General features: G+C 37.8%; 1 protein-coding gene across 4 annotated transcripts in view; it reads right to left on the bottom strand.

Annotated features, from left to right (window-relative positions):
• EED (embryonic ectoderm development) overlaps positions 1-21,815 on the bottom strand; it is a 38,329-nt gene that overhangs the window by 5,594 nt on the left and 10,920 nt on the right. For 2 of the 4 annotated variants that reach the window (XM_059708224.1, XM_059708223.1), the window contains exons 4-10: positions 19,301-19,366; positions 18,087-18,212; positions 17,284-17,365; positions 11,526-11,617; positions 8,360-8,493; positions 5,445-5,550; positions 4,200-4,274 (exon numbers count right to left, since the gene is read on the bottom strand). In XM_059708224.1, the coding sequence (XP_059564207.1) occupies positions 4,200-4,274; positions 5,445-5,550; positions 8,360-8,493; positions 11,526-11,617; positions 17,284-17,365; positions 18,087-18,212; positions 19,301-19,366 (681 nt within the window). The remainder of the gene's footprint in view (positions 1-4,199; positions 4,275-5,444; positions 5,551-8,359; positions 8,494-11,525; positions 11,618-17,283; positions 17,366-18,086; positions 18,213-19,300; positions 19,367-21,815) is intronic. The other 2 variants (XM_059708226.1, XM_059708225.1) reach the window with 2 other exon arrangements.

Consider the following 21,815-nt stretch of genomic DNA (forward strand, 5'->3'; position numbering starts at 1 on the left):
ACCCCTTTGGCGGTCGAACGACCCTTTCACAGGGGTCGCCTAAGACCATCCTGCATATCAGATATTTACATTACGATTCATAACAGTAGCAACATTACAGTTATGAAGTAGCAACGAAAATAATTTTATGGTTGAGTCACAACATGAGGAACTGTAATTAAAGGGCCAGAAGGTTGAGAACCACTGTCCTAACGTCGAATGTATATATATCACAGATATATCGATATATCATATATATAACACATAGGGCAAACCTCAAAAAGGCTAAACAAAGAAATATACTGAAAAATACTACAGGCAAATAAGAGTGTAATTCTAAAACATGTTCACACAACCTACAGGAACTTAGCAGAAAAAAACCCAGAGAAATTAAAAGGCAGAATTATGTAATAATTGATATATTAAGGCTCAAATATAAATGGTCTGAATATATCAACTAAAAGTTGGACAGTGTGGATTTAAAAAACATGACGCAAGTACACTGAGTGTCCAGATTGTTATGACCACCTGACGTTTGTTGGCAAATTAGCTATAGTTTTGCACTGAAGTTGCTATAGGCCCAGACCATTATAAATAAGGAAGCAGGTTGTTTACCACGACAGAAGTGATTTTTTTTTCTGAAGATATGGGTAAACAACGTGATTTAACAACCTTTGAACGTGGGATATATATTATGATGAGTGGCCAGATTATTATGACCACCCCATCAGTACTTTGTTGGGCCACCTTTTGCCTTCAATACTGTGGCAATTCTTCTTGGCATTGACTCCACAAGATGCTGAAAGGTGATGTGAGGAATCTGACACCATGCCTGATGAATAGCACTGTCCAGTTCTGTGAGATTTGATGGTTGTGGAACCAGCTGCCTTATGGCTCTTTTAACTTCGTCCCACAAATGCTCAATTGGATTGAGATCTGGTGATTGTGGGGGCCACCTAAGCAAGGTAAAGTCTCCCTCATGTTCTTGAAACCACTCCTGCACATAAGAGCACCATGGCATGGCGCATGGTCTTGTTGGAAGAAGCCATCTCCATTGGGATACGCCATCAACATGATAGGATGAACTTGATCAGCAACAATACTTAGGTATGTTGTGCTATTCAGACGTTGTTCCACACGAATTAAAGGGCCCAAATCATGCCCCAAACCATAACACTGCCCCCACCAGCTTGAAGGGTTGTACTCATGCACGTGGGGTGCATGCTTTCATGCCGTTTCCGTCAAATTCTCACTCTGCCACCTGCATGATGCAACTGGAAACGTGATTCATCGGACCACATGACTTTTTTCCAATGCTCGACTGTCCAAGCCTTGTGTTCCTGTGCGAATTGGAGATGTTTTATCTTGGTAACTGCAGACAGCAAAGGTGTTCGAACAGGCCTTCAGCTTCCATATCCCATATGATGCAGTGGATGGCTAATTTGCCTACAAACGTCAGGTGGTCATAATAATCTGGCCACTCATGTTCAAAGGCTGTTAAATCGCATTGTTTACCCATATCTTCAGAAAAAAATCACTTCTGTCATGGTAAACAACCTGCTTCCTTATTTATAATGGTCTGGCCCTCTAGCAACTTCAGTGCGAAATTATAGCTAATTTGCCAACAAACGTCAGGTGGTCATAATAATCTGGACACTCAGTGTATATGCCACCTACAAGAAACTCACTTCAGATATAATGATATATGTACATTAAAAGAAAAAAGTTGGGAAAGGATATACCATGCAAACATTGATCAAAAGAAAGCAAAATGGACTAAATTACTCCCCAGATAACAGAGACTTCAAAGCAAATTACTAGAGGTGGACATTACATAATGATAAAAGGTCAAGCCACTAAGGCATAGCAAAGTGTGTAAGCACCAACCAACAGAGCTGCAAGATATAGAACTAAAAAGGAAAAAGCCACAATAATAGCTGGAGACTTCCAAACTCATCTCTCAATAACAACATGAGTAGAAAAATCAACAAAGATATAAATTCAACCACATCATCAACCAATAGGATCTAAATGATATTTACAGAACACTCCACCCAATAGCAGACTATACATTCTTTTCAAGCTCCCATGGAACAAACCAAAAATAGGGTTATGAAACATATCTGAAAAAAATAATCAAAATAATAAACAGTGCGTTCTGACAGTGAAATCAAACTGGAAATGAAGAACAGAAAGGTAACAAAAATGTCTCCCAACACCTAGTAACTACACAATACACTTCTTATCAGAATTTTTGAGATGCAGTTAAAGCAGTACTGGTGGAAATTCATAGCACCAAATGCTTACATTAAAAGAGTCTCAAGTCAATAATCGAATCTCCTACCTTAAAAAACTAGTAAAAGTGCAAAATATACCCACAGCAAGCAAAAATTTTTTTTGAACTGACAAATCCCTAGCAGGACTCATAAAAAGAAAAATTTCCAATTTCAGGAATGAAACAGGCTATCACTAGAGACCATAAAGATATAAAAAGGATAATAAAGGACTACTACAAACAACTCCATACACATAAATTTTACATTAAATGGAATGGACCAATTCCTCATACAAGAAAAATTACCAGTAAAAATTCATTAATATGAAATAGCTAATTTGAATGGCCCTTTAACTATTAAGGAAATTGAATCTGTGTTTTAAAAACTCCCCCTCAAAATTTTCTAGACTCAGATGATTTAACTGGAGAAGTCTATCAACCATTTAAAGAATTAACACCAATTCCGTATCATCTCTTCAAGAAAATAGAAGGGTAGACTTGAAATTCATTTTATGAAGCCAGTATTCTCGATACCAAAACCAGACAAAAACAGCATAAAAAGAAAACTTCAGATCAGCATCATACCTCATGACTACAGGCACAAAAATCTTTAACAAAATATTAGCAAAGAGAATTCAATGCAATCTACTGCATTAACAGACTGAAGAAACCACATGATCATATCAATGGCAGAAAAAGCACTTAATGAAAGTCATCACCCACTCATGGTAAAACTAAAAATATTAGGAAAAGGGGACAGTTCTGAACTTGATAGAGAATATCTACAAAACTATACAGCTAATACACGTAATTGTAAAAGATTAAAAATTTTTCTCCTTTATATCAGAAATAAGTCAAGATGTCTGCTCTTAACACTTCTAATCAACAAAGTACTGGAAGTCTGCCAGTGCAATAAGGCAAGAAAAGGAAATAAAAAGCATCCAGATCAGAAAGGAAGATATAAAACTTATTTTCAAATGACAAGATGGTCCATGCAGAAAATCCCAAGATATTAATAATTCCCTACCAAAATGTCAGATAGGTTTAACACCATTCTGAGCAAAATCTCCCCCACCCCCCTGCAAATAAACTCTGCAAGATTTTTTATAGGTGTAGACAAGATTATTCTAAAATTTATAGGAAAGGCAAAGCAACAGAATAAAATAATTGTAAAAATGAATAATAAAATGGAAGAAATCACTCTACCTACCCATTCCAAGATTTATTACAGAGCTAGAGTAATCAAAACTGTATGTAGTACTGGTGGAGTACTAGAACAAAAAAGAAAAACCAGAAAGAGCCTCACACAAGTATGTCCAAACAATTTGACAAAGGTACAAAAGCAATTAAAAGGAGAAAGAATAGTCTCTCAATAAGTGGTGCTAAAACAATTGGAAACCTATAGGCAAAAAATAAACTTCTACCTAAACCTCATAAAAAAATTAACTTTAAAGGATCATATATTTAATATAAAGCTTTTTGAAGAAAACACAGGAGAAAATCTCTAGGATCTATGACTTAGTAAAGAGCATTTTAAACACATCAAAAGCATGATCCATAAAATAATTTTTAAAAAATCAACAAATTGAATTTCATCAAAATTAGAGACATCTGTTCTGCTAAAGACCTTGTTAAGAGGATGAAAAGACAAGCTACAGACTGGAAGAAAATATTTGCAAACTACACATCTGACACAAGGATTCATATTTAGAATATATTGAGAGTTCTCACAAAACTCAACAGTAAAAATAAAAACAAAAACCAATCCAATTAGAAAATGAGCGAAGACGTGAAGAGACATCATCAAAAAGGATATATTAGATGGTAAATAAGCACATGAAAGATGTTCAAAATCACTAGCCATCAGGGAAATGCAAATTAAGACCACGATGAGATATCACTACACTCCTATCAGAACAGCTAAAATAAAAAATAGTGACAATACCAAATGCCGGCGAAGCTTCCGAGACACTCGATCTTTCATACATTTCTGGTGGGAATGTAAAATGGCACGGCCACTCTGGAAAATAGTTTGGCAGTTTCTTAAAAAACTAAACAAACTTAACCATGACCCAGCAATTGCCCTTCTAGGCATTTATCCCAGAGAAATGAAAACTTAAGTAAGTCCACACAAAACCTATACACAATTGTTCATTAGCAGCTTTATGTTTAATAGCCCCAATCTGGAAAGGACCAAAATGTCCTACAATACATGAATGGCTAGATAAACTGTGGTACATCCCATACCATAGAATACTACTCAGCAATAAAAAGGGAGAAGTACTGACACACAACAACTTGGATGGCATTATAATGAATGGAAAAAAAAATCTTAAAAAGCGCCATACTGTAACATTCTTACAATGACAAAATCACATGTGATAAAATGACACACACACATTGTACAATGTCAAGACTTTATATATTGTATTATAGTTATGTAACCATTGGGGGAAATTGGGTGAAGGGGCCTCTCTGTACTATCTTTCAAACTTCCTGTGAATCTAACTTCAAGATCAAAAGTTTAAATAAGCAAAAAAAAAAAAAAAAAAAAATAATAATAATAATAAAATAAAATAAAACTAGCTGCAAGTCAAGAAAAAAATAGATTAGGCTCTGCCAAGAAAATGTGAAATGACCTGAAATCCACACAAGAAACTAGCAATTTCTCCAAATTTAACAATCCCAAATGTTCAGATGACATCACCAACAACTTCTCTAAATTATCAGTGAAGGATACATATATACATCAACATGCTAGAGAAGGGGCTGGCAAACTACAGCCCATGAGCCAGCTCCAGCTGTCTGTTTCTTTAAATGTAAAAGTGTATTGAAATGAACACAAAACATAAAAAAAAAAAACAACCCTACTACTAGCTTTAGATATTGGTTATTTTATAATAACACTGATTATCACAACAATATCATCTTACAAATGAAAATTTTTCATTTTATTGGAGCACAAATTATAAAATTCATTGGAATGTCTTATGCCTAGAACAAGTTTCCAAACCTATCAAAATATCATGAGACTAAAAAAAAAATTAAAAAAAGAAAGAAAAGAAAAAGCAATTCCCAATTTGCCATCCAATTTACCAAACTGCATTAAAAATCGAGCTCCCTAAAAAAAAAAAAAAAAAATCCAACTCACACAAACAATGGAAGTACAGCTTAACAGCAGTTACCATACCTTGGAAAGTATCAAATCACCTAACCATCGCACACAATCAACATAATTCCTATGTATGTCTCTGGTAGAAAAGTCAGGAAAGTGAATTTTCTGAGAAATAAATGGCCTGAAATGGAAATGTAAAAGTTAAGAGAAAAAAGTATAGTCGAATCACACTAACTTTTATTTTTGGATTTATAAACTTTGAAAAATAAAATGCATGATGATTTTTCTTTGATCCTAGAAAACTGAATACCTTATCTTTCTATTGAGAGCTACAGTCTTACTCCATTTTTGTTTCTATATTTTTTTCCATTATCAGCTCAATTCAATTGTTTTTATCCTATGCAATTTCATTTATAAAAATTGTAGCTTCATACCATACCATGTATATATAGGCCAAATTTAATCAATTCTGGCTATCCTAACCAATGATAAGCAAAGATATCTGATTATAGACCTAGAAGTATTTTTACAGAAAATACCTACTCAATCCTTTAAAATTAAACTATGAGCCCTAGCTGGTTTGACTCAGTGGACAGAGCGTCGGCCTGTGGACCAAAGGGTCCTGGGTTTGATTCCGGTCAAGGGCATGTACCTTGGTTGCAGTCTCCTTGGGCACTGGCCCTGGTCGGGGCTTGTGCAGGAGGCAACCAATCTATGTGTTTCACTCACATCGATGTTTCTCTCTGTCTTTTCTTTCTCTCTCTTCCACTATTCCTAAAAATCAATGGAAAAATATTCGGGTGAGGATTAACAACAAAAATAAATAAAATTAAAGTAGACTATGAAAGTCAACACATCTGGGTTATTTCAACAGATGGTCATTTTATTGGAGCTGATTTGGCTCAGTGGATAGAGCATTGGCCTGCAGACTGAAGAAGAGTCCTGGGTTCGATTCAGATTAAAGGCACATGCCCGGGTTGCGGGCTTGATCCCCAGTGGGGGGGGGGGGGGGGAGAAGGAGGCGTGCAGGAGGCAGCCAATCAATGATTCCCTCTCATCATTGATATTTCTATCTCTCTCCCACTCCCTTCCTCTCTGAAATCAATAAAAATATATTAAAAAAAAAAAAGATGGTCATTTTTCTAGGAACAATGATACATAATTCCAAAGGCTGCTAAAGGTAAGATTACATTAGAGTACTGCCTTGAGCAACAATTTTGAAAATGGTATCTGACAGGAATCTGACATGTATTAGTTAGGACTTTTTTGTATTGAAGAAAGTAAAATATGGTAGCATTTCCCCCCCTTAAAAATGTTTGTGTAAAGACCATAAGCTACAAGTTGCTACCAATCCTACAGTTAATTAAAAGTAAACCTAACATTTCTAATCTAGCGAGTGATTCACTTTCTGTACTGAAATAACTGTATAAGTTTGATATGCCAGAAATTAGTTATGTCTCAGGCAAGTCACAAATCCTCTCTTTACTTTTCCCACAAGAATGCTGGACTGAATCATTTCTAACATCCCTTCCAATACAAATTCTGGGATCTTTTATTAGCCCTGGCTGGTGTGGCTCAGTTGGTTGGGTGTCATCCTGTGCATTGAAAGGTCCCTGGTTTGATTTCCAGTCAGGCACATGCCCAGGTTTCAGGCTAGGTCCCCAGTTGGGGGCAGAAGGAAGGGGGAGGGCGTGCTGGAGGCAGCTAATCAATGTTTTGCTCTCACATCATCAACATTTTCCTTTCTTTCTCTCTAAAAGTGAATACAAAAATCTTTAAAAAAATTAAAATATTATTAATGATCTAATAAATGCTTAATTCTGCTATAATTATGTTATTTGCTTTTAAAAAATATTTTTACTGATTTCAGAGAGAGGAAGAGAGGGATAGAAATATCAATGATGAGAGAAAATCATTGATTGGCTGCCTTCTGCACTCCCCACACTGGGGATTGAGCCTGCAACCTGGGCATATGCCCTGACCAGGAATCGAACCGTGACCTCCTGGGTCATGGGTTAATGCTAAACCAGTGACCACATGGGTTAGGCTATTATTTGCTTTTAAATCAAATACATATTATAAACTATTATTAAATCTTTCAAGGAGAAGACCAGCATAACCCCGTTTTTTGTAAACTGTGAAATATAATTTCTATGTATTCTAGAGCTCCAGAAAATATAAAAACGTAAATTTAGGACTGTATAATCTTTTGGTGTTTTAAAATAGAAATCTGAAAGTTGTGCTAATCATTAGAGGCCACTGAAGTTTGATGAATATAAGTGCAATGAAATATCTACTGATGGCTACAAATTTAACTAATAATCTATTAATAGTCTGATTTGATAACCAGAAAATTCTAGCTTTGCTTAAAACACAAAGTGCAAACAAAGTTAATATACACAAACATGATAACTATGGTCAAAGTATTATATTAATAGGCTAAATAAGATTCTGAAAAGATAGTTATTGAATCAAGAACTGAGGCATTTCAAAAATATATGAAGATAACCATTAAAAACAAACAAACAAAAAACGAACAAACAATAAAAAACTATATGAAGAACATTGCAAAGTTCCCACTTCTTAGTCTCAGGGAGCAAGGCTCCCACTTTTGAAATTTCTCCACTTAATGAAATGAGTAGCAATTAAAAGAAAGCATTATATTAACATGAATTAAAGCTAAGAACCCCATTTAAAAAAAAGGTTTACTGCACTGAATTAAAATTTACACTGAAAGAAACTAAGTAAAATGTGCTGCTAAGTTAGAGAAAATACAATGTAAAGCCGATTTAAAAAAAAAAAAGAAACATAAATATATTAGATTAAAAATAATGGCTTCCGTTGAAAATTTGTGAATTTTATGATATATAAAGTTTTTAAAGTTAACTTCTAAACTCAGTGTTGGGGACTTATATAACAATTTTGGAAAAAGTAAGACCCATCTATATTTCACAGCATGAGATACTTGTTTTAAATGCCACAAATGTTACCTGTTAGTTTTATTTGGGTTATAATCATAGGAGTCCTTAATTGCATTAATCATTCTCTTTGAATTAATCCTCCAAAGTTTAAGAGAGTGATCCATACCACAGGACATTATTTTTTCACCCAAAAGATCATAATCCTGTATGTAAAACAAAAAGCTTAAGTTAAACATTTAAATTATTTTTCCAAACTATACTATTCAGTTTTCACCTATGTACAGTATTGTGAAAAATTTCAAACCACAACACTAACATTTTGGGTTTCATCTATGTAGAAAATAAAACAGTTTTTATTGCTCTCAAAATTTAGTTTTAAGTGATTTGTCACCACCACAGTAGATGATGAGCTTGTAAGCTAAGGAAAGCAAAAAATAGTGTTTAAATTTCATTTATCTTTCAATGAACTTTAAAATATTTTCTTTGCTTGATTTTGAAGATAAACTGAATGCCAAGCCCTAGCCAGTTAAATCACTGGTTAGAGCATCAGCCCTCAGACCTAAGAGTCTTGGGTTCTATTCCCGGTCAAGGGCACGAGCCTCGGTTTGTAGGCTCAATCCCGGCCAGTAGGTCGGGGTGGGTGTTGTAGGCGACCAATCAATGTCTCTTTCTTACAGTGATGTTTCTCTCTCCCCATCCTCTCCCTCCCTTCCCTCCACTCTAAGGGGGGGAAAAAAATCACTGGAAAAAATATCCTATAGTGAGGATTAAAAAAAATTTAAATGCTGATGTATGACATAAAACCTGAATAGTTATATTACTTTTCTTTGTCCAACCCTAATCAAGCAATGAAACTGACATCTGTATGTGCAGCTACTAAACAACTAAAATTTTATCTGTGTTGTAAGTCAAAATCTTCAGTTACACTGGTCTTAAGAGTTCATTTTTTAAATGAATTTTTAAAAATGTCTAAAAAAGGGAAACAATGTAAATTTATCATTTGCTGTTCACTAATTTTTAATAGGCATCTAACAAATATCTATTATAACCACATTATTTCATGGATAAGACACTGTGGTACATGGATGCTATTTAATTTAGCACATGATACATGCGTCATATATTAATTCTTCTACCAGTGAACTCCTGTATTATAGAAAAGAAATACAGACTGGCACCTGTTCTCATTTTAAGAAATAACAGTAGATGGTGATGGACCAAAAATACAATATACAGATGATGTATTATAGAATTGTACAACTCAAACCTATAAAATTTTATTAACCAATGTCAGCCCAATAAATTCTATTTTAAAAATAAAGAAAAATACTCCCATTAAAAATAAAAGGAAATAAGAGTAGGGAGTTCTATTTAAGGAAAATATTTTCCTTACTCACCTAGATAGTATATGTTAATCCAACCTCTGGATTAATTGTGAACACTGTTTCACAAGAGCTTAGGAACTTTAGGTTTGTTGCTTACTGAATTCACCAGTCTGGTGAACAGCAGCAAGGCACTCACTGACTCACTGTTCGTGCCAGTAACTCTAATTTGAAATTCTTAATAAACAATGGTAGTCTTTAAAAGCCAAATGGAGACTGCTACTGCAACTACTAGAAAATCCAAGTTGGCAGGGCATGATTCTCACAAAAGCACACAAACTCCAACCATAGGAACACTTAGTACCTCCAATTAAAATGCTACATGATTCAAAACGTGGTGCCCCTGCCCTAGCTAGTTTGACTCAGTGGATAGAGCATCAGTCTGAGGACTGAAGGGTCCTGGGTTTGATTCCGGTCAAGGGCATATGCCTGGGTTGCAGGCTCAACCAACCAGTGGGGTGTGCAGGAGGCAGCAAATCAATGATTCTCTCTCATCACTGATGTTTCTATCTCTCTCCCTCTCCCTCAGTAAAATCAATACAAATATATTAAAACAAAAACAAAAACATGGTGCCCCTTTACATAGTTTAATGAATAAGGACTGAATAGCTGTAAAACTACTAAGTAAGCTATGAATGAAACATAAGTAAAGCTAAAATAATATAAAAATATGAAACCTAAAACACTTATATTATAAAAGATCAATAAATCTCTCTATATAAAAGCCTAAGCAACCGGCTGACCGGCCAGGAGCTATGACATGCACTGACCACCAGGGAGCAGATGCTCAACGCAGGAGCAGAAACCACAGGCATGTAAACATGGAACAGACTGATAAATATCAGAGAGAAAGGGGGAAGGAAGAGGGCAGGAAGGGATAAATCAAAGATCTTATATGCATACTAGAGGCCCAGTGCACAGATCCATGCACAGGTGAGGTCCCTCAGACTGGTCTGTGCCCTCTCGCAATCCGGGACCCCTCAGGGGATGTCGGAGAGCTGGTTTCAGCCCGATCCCTGCAGGCCAGGCCAAGGGACCCCACCAGTGCACGAATCTGTGCACTGGGCCTCTAGTTATAACATAAAGATAACAATGTGCCATGAGAGAGAAAGCTATCCAAAATTCAGCCTGTGCACAATAAAACACTCCTAAAAATGAATAATTTAGATTTCAACTGCAAATAAAACAAACTTTCTTAATTGCCAACTAGTTATTTTTGTTTGTGTGTTTTTTAAGAGGCATGGTCTCACTATGTTGCCCAGGCTGGAGTGCAGTGACTATTCATAGGTGCGATCCCACTACTGATCAGCATGGGAGCTTTGACCTGCTCCATTTCCAACCTGGGACCATTTACCCCTCCTTAGGCAACCTGGGGGTCCCCAGCTCCCAGGAGGTCACCATATTGATGCCAAACTTACTGTTGTCAGCAGATCGGCATAGTGCACTACAGCCCAGAACTCCTGGGCTCAAGCAATCCTCCTTCCTCAGCTGGGACTACAGGCATGCAGCTCCGTGCCCAGCAATTGCTAACTAGTTTAATCTTTTCCTTTAATAACTGAGAAACAGCAAAACAAAACATAACTTGGTGACTTTTTTGATCAATATAGGAAAAAAAACAAGTTCATAGTTAGTATTCTTTCATGTGAATGAGTACAAATTAAATACAAACAGACTTTCTTGCTTTATTCCTTCATTTATAAGATAAAAACCTTGCATATCACAAGTAAATGAAATGACTGCCTGCCAGGCTATATGAAAAACAACAACAAAATATGGTTTCATGAAAGAGTTCGATGGGGATTGTTCACAACAACGTGCACCTGAAAGTCACTGCCCTGCAGCTTTCAACTTACAGCACTTAGAACTTCATCTCTGTGCCCTTCAACACCTCCAAATATTGCCACCAGAGTGTCCGTTTGGATATTCCATAATCGTAAAGCATGATCTAGTATAGAAATAAAAAAATTAAGATGAATTTTTATCATTCATTTACTGTGAATGTTCAAAACCTCTTTAAAGTAAAACTTACACAAGTGTGGACTTAACTTATGAATACTAAAGACTAATAACGAAACCCGTATCACTTAAAACATTTACATCACATACAGATTTAGGTATGTATCAGCACAAACTTTCAAGAAAAGAAATACTTGTAGTTTTAAAAATATTTTTAACTTATTTACCGAATTTGACAGAGTTTTACATTATGCCACAGAACAAAATATTAGCTCTGCCCTCCACCATATCCATTTATACATTAAAGAGGACTGAGTAGCTGATTTTGTTCAATGGTTAGAGCGTTGGCCCTCAGACTGAAGGGTCAAGGGCACATACCTTGGTTGCAGATTCCCCAGCCCTGGTAGGAGCCAGTGTGGGAGGCAGCCAAACCATGTCTCTCTCTCATGCTGATGCCCCTCCATCTCTCCCCCCCTTCTCCCTCCATTGCATTTTCTCTAGAAATCAATGGAAAAAAATATCCTCAGGTGAGGATAAAAAAAATACGCACACACACACACACATATATATATACATATACATACATATATATAATATATGTATTATATATATATAATTCAAAAAGAGTAAGAAAAGATGACAGTAGAATTATTTTTGGAGTGTTTTTATTAATTTAAGAGAGAGAGAGGAAGGGAGAGGAAAAAGGAGTGAGAGAGAAAAACTTTGATCAGTTGCCTCCTGCATGTGCCCCAACTGGAGAATTGAACCTAAAACCTGGGCATATACTCTGACCGGGAACTGATCTTTTTGTGCATGAGACAATGCTCAACCAACTGCGCCACACTGGCCAGGACAGACTGCGTAGATTTATAAAATTTCTACAGTAAATCTAATAATAGTATTGAAATCTACATACAGTATATATCAGGACAATTTTATAGTATTACAGACCTTTAAGACCTCAAAGGGCTGATGACATGTGCCGGGAGCCGGTCCATCCTTGCTGTTTCAAGGGACCTGGCATATATGGCATACAGTTCTTAATATGTTTGCTCACCTTCTTGGCACTGTGTTTTAACCAAGGTCACCTCTCCGAGAAAGGTTGTTTCTCCAGGTAGGAATTTTTCCCTGAAGTCAGGGAGGGGATGCTTCTCCTAGAAAGGTTGTTTCTCCAGGTAGGAATTTTTCCCTGAAGTCAGGGAGGGGATGCTTCTCCTAGAAAGGTTGTTTCCCCAGGTAGGAATTTTCCCCTGAAGTCAGGGAGGGGATGAAACTCCTTAACTAAGTGCCAGGCGGGTAGTTAATCACTACAAACAATCATGCTTAAGCTACATAATCTTTACTCCCTGGAATGGAGATAAGAAACGCCCTAACCTTTGTAATAGAGATTGATAGGATTGAATCAACTGGTATAAATACAGATGTAACAAGACAGCAAGAGACAGAACTCAGGACACAGAACTAAGGACACAGGGCTTGGAAGACAGGACCAAGAGAGACAGAGCCTAGGCACAGAACCTACACAGAACGTTCTCTAGAGACAGAAGAACTTCGCTGGCGAGAGCATGCCAATAGATCCTGGACTGAACCTGACTATAGAACATGGCAAGAGAACCTGACTAGAACCTGGTGACTGAACCTGGCTGGAGAACCTGGACCGAACCTGGCTGGAGAACCTAGCAAGGGAACATGGCCACAGAACCTGGCTGGAGATCCTAAGCAGAACCTCTCTGGAGATCCAGACCAGAACTTGGCTGGAGATCCTGGCTGGAGATCATGGCTAGGCTGCTGATCAACTGAACGCTGTCACAGTGTCCTTCCTTCTTTGCCGACTCCGTCTACACCTTTGGGGACCCCTGGACCAGCTGGGGCTGGACCCCAGCAGACATGTTAGTTGGCATTCCATTTCTTGTAAATCTAAATAAAGCCTACTGAGCCTGACTGGTGTGGCTCAGAGGTTGAGCATTGACTATGAACCAGGAGGTCACATGCCTGGGTTTTGGGCTTGATCCCCAGTAGGGAGTGTGCAGGAGGCAGCCGATCAATGATTTTCTCTCTCTCTCTTTTTTTAAGTCCTCACCCAAGGTATTTTTACCACTGATTTTAAGGGAGAGTGCAAGAGAGAGGGAAAGACAGAGAGAAACATCGATGTGAGAGAAACACATCAGTTGGTTGCCTTCTGTAGGAGCCCCAACCAGACCCCAAAGAAGAGCCTGCAACCAAGGTATGTGCCCTTAACCAGAACTGAACCCAGGATCCTTTGGTCCACAGGCCAACGCTCTATCCACTGAGCCAAACTGGCTAGGGCTGATTCTCTCGCATCATTGATGTTTCTATCTCCCCCTCCCTTCCTCTCTATGTCAATCAAAATATATTATAAATAAATGAATGAATGAATAAATAAATAAATAAATAAATAAATAAAAAGAAGCATACTGACGGAGAAAATAAAAATTATAACTGTAATTCAAGCAATCTCATTTTCTACTAAATATTAACAAAATAATGTACAGCAATAATATAAATGCCATGTGAAGCTTGAACTGTAACAATGTTCATACTATACATGAATATTAACATACTACACTAATGACAATGTATTTATACTAATTGTAATGTACATATTAGACTAATACATTATGTTAATATGTAGTTGAATAAAACACTGCCATAAAAATAATTCGATTCCAACTATGTACAAATTTTATGTGGACATTTCATTCATCTGGAATACACACACACACACATCCAGGAATGGTAAGTCTATGTTTAACTATAAGGAACTGCCAAACTGTTTTTTGATGTGGCCACATTTTACATTCCCACCAGCTATAGGGGTGAAGAAGGGTATCTCCACATTAGCCAACATGTTACTGTAACTTTGGTTATAGCCATACTAGCAAGTGTGAAGTGGTAGCTCCTGGTGTTTTTAATTAGTATTTCCCTAATTATTAATGATATTGAGTGCCTTTTCATGTGCCCACCAGACATTTGTGCATGTTCTTTGGAAAGATGTCATTCAACCCACTTTTTAATATGGATGTTTTATTACTGTAGAACTATAAGAGCTCTTGATACAAGTCCCTTATTAGATATACTAGGGGCCCGGTGCATGAAATTCGTGCACTGGGTGTGTGTGGGAGCGGGGAGTGTCCCTCAGCCCAGCCTGCCCCCTCTCACATACTGGCAGCCCTCAGGCATAGACCCCCATCACCCTCCGATCGCCTGATCGGCCCCTTGCCCAGGCCTGACGCCTCCACCAGAGGTGTCAGGCTTGGACAGGGGACCCCCGTCTCCCCCTGATCACTGGCTCTGGCCCCCGCCCAGGCCTGAGGCCTCTGGCCCAGGAATCATGCCTGGGCAGGGGACCCCCATCTCCCTCTGATCGCTTGCTCCACCCCCGCCCAAGCCTGACGCCTCTGACCCAGGCTTCAGGCCTGGGCAAGGGGACCATCATATCCCCCCAATCCCCGGCTCCGCCCCCCACCCAGGCCTGATGCCTCGGCCAGAGGAGTTGACCCTCATCACCCTCCGATCACCAATCACTGGATCAGCCCCTTGACCAGGCCTGAGGCCTCTGGCTGAGGCGTCCGGCCCGGGCAGTGGGGACCCGCAGCTGCAGCGGCCCCGCGATCACGGGCTCCGCTTTAGGCCCAGGCAAGGGACCCCTAGCTCCTGGGACTGCCAGCTTCGACCGTGCCCAGCTCCCATTGCTGGCTCCACCCCTACTTCCTGCTATCACTGGCCAGGGCGGCAAAGGCGCCTGATTCTCCGATCATGGCTGGGGGGCAGGGCAAAGGCGGCCCCAGGGCCGCCTTTGCCCTGCCCCCCAGCTCTTAGCTCCCCCCTGGGATTCCGATCACTGTCAGTGGCAGGGGGCTTCTTCCTGCTTTCCCTTTCGCCTCCCTGCATTGTGCCTACATATGCAAATTAGCCGCCATTTTGTTGGCAGTTAACTGCCAATCTTAGTTGGCAGTTAATTTGCATATAGCCCTGATTAGCCAATGAAAAGGGTAGCGTCGTACGCCAATTACCATTTTTCTCTTTTATTAGATAGGATGATTTAGAAATACTTTCTCCTATTCTGTAGGTTGTCTTTTCACTTTCTTAATGATATTGTGTGCAGCAAAATTCTTATTAATTTGAAAAGCTGTTTGATAAAAAACAAACAAAAAACCTCACTGACACAACGGGAAGAAAGAGCAGTGTTACAAAGTTGTAATATATAGAACAAGTAAGGCTTTCTGGCCTCTGTCACTTGGAAAGTAATACCTGAGCCCAACTACTACTGCTATCAAGAAAAAGTCATCAGTTCTTAGGTGTCAATTTCCCAAAATAAACATTTTCTTTTTTTAAAAAATTTATTTTTATTGATTTCAGAGAGGAAGAAAGAGAGACAGAAACATCATTGATGAGAGAAAGTAATTGTCTGCCTCCTACATGCTTCACACTGGGGACTGAGCCCAAGATGGGCATGTGCCCTGAGCAGGAATCGAACCGTGACCTCTGGTTCATAGGTCGACACTCAATCACTGATCCACACCGGCTGGGCAACAGGGAATGCTTTATAAAACAAAAGTTTTTATATATAAAGGCAACATAGATTTTCAGATGCATTATTGCTTATTACATGATTGGATAGAGTGATAGTTGCAAAACTATCTTAAAAATTCTTAAAAATATAATTTTTGAGAAAGATAAATATCATGTGATCTCATTCATTTGTGGAATATAATGAACAACATAAACTGATGAATAAAAACAGATCCAGAATATAGAAGCATCGAACAGACCATCCAATTTCAGAGGGAAGGCGGGGGGGGGGGGGGTTATGAGATCAACCAAAGGACTTGTATGCATGTATATAAGCATAACCCATGGACACAGACAGTAGGGGCGTGTGCTGAGGGGTGGGAGTGGCCGGGGAGAGGTCAATGCGGGAAAAAGGAGACATATGTAATACTTCAAACAATAAAGAATTTAAATTAAAAAAAAAGAATTGGTAATCTGCCACTTAAAATTAATGAAGATGGCCCTGGCCAGTTTGGCTCAATGAATAGAGCACTGACCTGCGGGCTGAAGGGTCCCAGGTTCGATTTTGGTCAAGGGCACATGCTCAGGTTGCAGGCTCAATCCCCAGTGGGGAGCATGCAGGAGGCAGCCAATCAATGATTCTCTCTCATCATTGATGTTTCTCTCTCTCTCCCCCTCTTCCTTCCTCTCTGAAATTAATAAAAATATTTTTAAAAAATGATGATGAACATAATTCAATTGAAAAAAATTTCATTTGAGGATAAAGTTCTAGAATTATCATAATGCAATATGGTAAATAAGGGTAGCATAACTAATCCTCAGTACCAATTATGCTTCTCTCTTAAAAATAATCATTTCTACCCTCGCCAGTGTGGCTCAATTGGCTGGAGCATTGTGCTGTGCACCAAAGGATCTCAGGTTCAATTCCCAGTCAGGGCACATATCCAGATTTCGGAGTATGTGGGTTCAGGGAGAGTTCAGAAGGCAACCAATCTGTTTCTCTCTCACATTGATGTTTCTCTCTCTCTCTCTTTACCTCTTCCTTCTCTCTCTCTGAAATCAATGGGAGGAACATATCCTCGGATTTAAAAAAAATAGTAAAAAATAATTTCCTTCTCTTACCTTTACTGACTGACAGGAGAAGATTTGGGTCTCTTGGGTGGAATTTCAGCTCATTGATAGCATTTCCATGCCCAACATAGTGCTACAATAAATTTAAAACATATCAACTTTCATATACAATAACAAATTCTATTGTAAAATATTTAATCTGTGAATTAATGTTTGCTAAGAAAAATAAATTATTTTTCATTAATTTTAAGAGAATGAAAAACTCGTTTTGCTTAAAGTAGTGGTTTTCAACATTGGCTGCATATTAAAACCATCCAACAAAGAAAAAAATGCATAAAAAAATAAAATAAAATCACCCAACAAATTTGAAGGGAAAAAAATAAAAGATGCTCAAGGCCCACCTGCTGATAATCTGATTTGACTGGAATAGCAGAGGCAAGGCAAAGATGGAAAAGATCCTCATGTGGTTGTATTGTGCTCTCAGGGTTTAAAACTTCTAATTAAATTGATTTGTAAAACTTAATATCAACTTTCAAGGCTTCAAAACCCTAGTTAGGGTGTGTGAGAATGGACTCACTCTTTTGTTATTCTTCATTCAGAGTCTCTCGGAATAAGGCGAGGTAGAAAAAAAGAAAATATTGTAAATAATAAAATTTTCCCACTCATTACTTAATTTGCATTACCCAATTGTAACAAAGCTATCAAAAGACTTGTCTAAAGGATGAAGTAAGCACAGTACAGATCAAATTAGAAATTGTAGACACTGATTCCTTTCGTTTTAAATTTAACCTGACAAATTTTCACAGGTGTTCATTCAAAAGAAAGCAAATCTACAATTTAACAAGAACGCCCACCTTAATGCACTGCATTGTTATGGGATTAATTATCCTGATTATGCCTCTAGATCCAGCCACAGCCAGCAGAGGATGGCTTGTATTGCTATCATATGTCCATGCACAAGTGTAAAAGTTTTCATCAGCCTACAAATGCTGGTTAAGAAATGTAATGTTTTTGAAAAGTAAATACATACATAAACGATTATAATACATGGAAACTTCCAAAATACTGCTAAAGTTTTTGACACAGAAGTTCTTATTCTATCACCAGATTTAAACAATGGAAATTTTTAGGTCTAAAACTTATACAAAATGATAGAACAAAACCAGTCTTTCCACTGCATTTTAATTAACTATTTAGCTATTTATATAACTCAACTTTGTGTTTGAAAGCAGCCAGACAACATGTAAAGGATGTGTATGGCTGTGTCCAAATAAAACTTTATTTACAAAACAGGTGGGTGGACCATTACCTAATAAAAAAAGCAAAAGCAAACAGATGGCAGCCCCAGGGGCTGTACTTTGCAGACTCTTGCCCTACCCCAATAGTTCTCTGTGCCTCTAAAGATGACTTACTATTCATTTTTCCACTTTTTCCTGTGTGAGACCTTTCCAGTATGGCTACAGGTCACTTCTTTCCATATCATATAGGGAAGACTGAAAAGTCCTTGTCTTTTTTTGTTTGCTAAGTTTTTCAAATGGATCTAGAAGAAAAATCTTATCTACAAGCTTTTCTATCTATCCCTTTGGGTTTTTAAGTCTTTATCTTTATGAACCCATGTTTTGCAATATTTTACTTTCTAAACAAACTGGATATGTGTTTTTCCCTGTAGGCTTTATTGATCAAATACTTAGCATGATTTCCAGTCCTAGCTTCTGATCAACTCAAGTTCATCAATATAACTACTTTGAAATGATAAAATTCTAGGCAAGGTAAAAAACAAAACAAAAAACAGGAGGTTTTAACTATTCTAATTTTCTATTACTGGATTTCCAATAAACATCTCCAGTCACCTGCACCATTTTCTCTCATACCCATCCTACAATGGATTTCTAGGGACGAGGAAAACTAGATACCAGAAATCTCTTGGATGGTAGTGAAGGAATAGCATTGGTTAAGGTTAAGAAAGAACAATATAACTTTGGGGAACTAATTAATTTAGAAAAGTTTCAGTGTACTTATGAAAGTCGATTTCTTTAGCCAAAGATATTAAAAACTCAGGAAAGGATACATCAGCATCCACATAGGATTGCAATAGCCGGATTTCTCCCTGTGAGTGACATTCATATAAAGTAACCTAAGGAAAACAAAATACAGTAAATTTTACCTCAAATACAGAAACACATGCTTTTAGCTTTTAAACATATTTTAGTCACAACTGTGTTTTTAAAATATTACAGAAGCTACTGCTTTAAAATAGCTCCTTTGAGGAAGCCATTATAATATTTATGGCATTACATAATTTCCAGAATATATTAAATACTGCAATACTAACTTGCTTATCAAGTTAATTTTGAGGAGAATTGGTGCAAAACTACTAGGCAGTCTGCTGGCTCAAGTCCAATAAATAAATTACCCTAGTTTCAGTGTGCTTATGAAAGACAATTTCTTCAGCCAAACATATTGAAAACTCAGGAAAGGATACATCAGCATCCACACAGGACTGCAATAACCAGATTTCAATATAAATTGTTATATTCTGTTAATTCTCCTTCCTCTTTTGGTCTGAAGATTCCTTCTTGTTACGGTGGCCATTAGATAATAAGAAACTGCATTAAAAATGCACTACAAAGCCCTACCTGGTTTGGTTTAGTGGATAGAGCATCGGCCTGCGGACTGAAGGGTCCCAGGTTTGATTCTGGCCAAGGGCACATACCCAGGTTGCAGGCTCAATCCCCAGTGGGGTCTGTGCAGGAGGCAGCCGATCAATGATTCTTTCTCATCATTGATGTTTCTTTCTCTCTCTCTCCCTCTTCCTCTCTAAAATCAATAAAATATTTTTAAAAAATGCACCACAGGCAATAGAAACTGTGTGCATTAAAAATCATGTTCCTGCCGAAGCCGGTTTGGCTCAGTGGATAGAGCGTCGGCCTGCGGACTGAAAGGTCCCAGGTTCGATTCCGGTCAAGGGCATGTACCTGGGTTGCGGGCATATCCCCAGTAGGAGATGTGCAGGAGGCAGCTGATCGATGTTTCTCTCTCATCGATGTTTCTAACTCTCTATCTCTCTCCCTTCCTCTCTGTAAAAAATCAATAAAATATATTTAAAAAAAAAAAAAAATCACGTTCCTGCCCTAGCTGGTTTGGCTTGGTGGATAGAGCGTCGGCCTGCGGACTGATAGGTCCCAGGTTTGATTCTGGTCAAGGGCACATGCCAGGGTTGCGGTCTTGGTCCCCAGTAGGGGGCTTGCCAATCAATGATTCTCAACATTGATGTTTCTATCTCTCTCTCCTTCCTTCCTCTCTGAAATCAATAATAAATATATATATATATATTTATATATTAAAAAAAATCACGTTCCTTTATTTCTTTAAGAAGCTTATCACAATTAGTTAAACATAAAATTTTATTTTACTCAACTAAAATAACTTATGGAACATTTCTCAGATTCACCTCAATTCCCCTCTTGAGCTGAAGGCAGAGGAAGTGGCTTGTATTTGTTGTCAAACCATATCCAATTAGTCTATTTCCTCCACCTTTCTTTTCCAAATACACCAATCTAGTTTTATGTTATTCCTCCTAACTTCTACTATAGTATTAATGAATACCCAGAATGTTATCTAATAAAAAGAGAACAATTTTTCCCAAAGTGATTTCAATTCAATAGAAAAACTCCAGAGACTCTCTAGAAAGCACTAGGGAATTTCCCCATTCTCCATTTACTTAGAAGCAAATAGAATGAATGAATAAATCTTTATAAGTCACATGTTCAGCCCCTAGTTCAATTAAAAAGTTAAATAATGGTTTATATCAAGCATGTCAAATTCGCGGCATGTGGCCTGCTGGCTGTAACTTTGACATGCTTGGTTTATATTAAAAACGTGCCCAGTACGGTTTTTTCTCAGTTCAAGATACTCTTGGCCTCCTTAAATAAAAACAAATAAAACAAATATTTACTACAAATATTAAAATACTTTCAGTAACTATTATATACATACACTGGATCTATACTTTAGTAAGAGGCATTAATTACATTTATTTTTAAGAAATGGGAGACTTGCCCTAGCTGGTTTGGCTCAGTGGATAGAGCATCAGCCTGTGGACTGAAGGGTCCCAGGTTCGATTCCAGTCAAGGGCACATGCCCGGATTAAGGACTTGATCCGGATCAATCAATGATTCTCCCTTATCAATGATGTTTCTATCTCTCTCTCTCTCCCTTCCTCTCTGATATCAATAAAAATATATTTTAAAAAAAAAAGAAATGAGATTTCTTATTCAAATTAGAATAAAAGAACATGAATTCTTTCAATCACTCAAAACAGATCATTAAGACAAAATATAAACAGAAACCTGTTGTGTGAATGATTTTGAGTAAAATCATCATCATAATAAAAGGCTAATATGCAAATGGTCATCATGCCATGATGCCATAACGGCTGATCAGCAGGAACTTGAGGCTGGGTGGCACGGGCCCAGGGGACCTGAGGCCATGGCCCCCTGCCCCGGCACTGGGCTGGGGACCTGAAGCTGCGCCCCCTGCCTAGCAGGGTTTGATGGGAGTGGGACTGGCCGGATCACTGGGTC

Source organism: Myotis daubentonii, chromosome 9 (genome assembly GCF_963259705.1).
Source record: "Myotis daubentonii chromosome 9, mMyoDau2.1, whole genome shotgun sequence".
NCBI lineage: Eukaryota > Metazoa > Chordata > Mammalia > Chiroptera > Vespertilionidae > Myotis > Myotis daubentonii.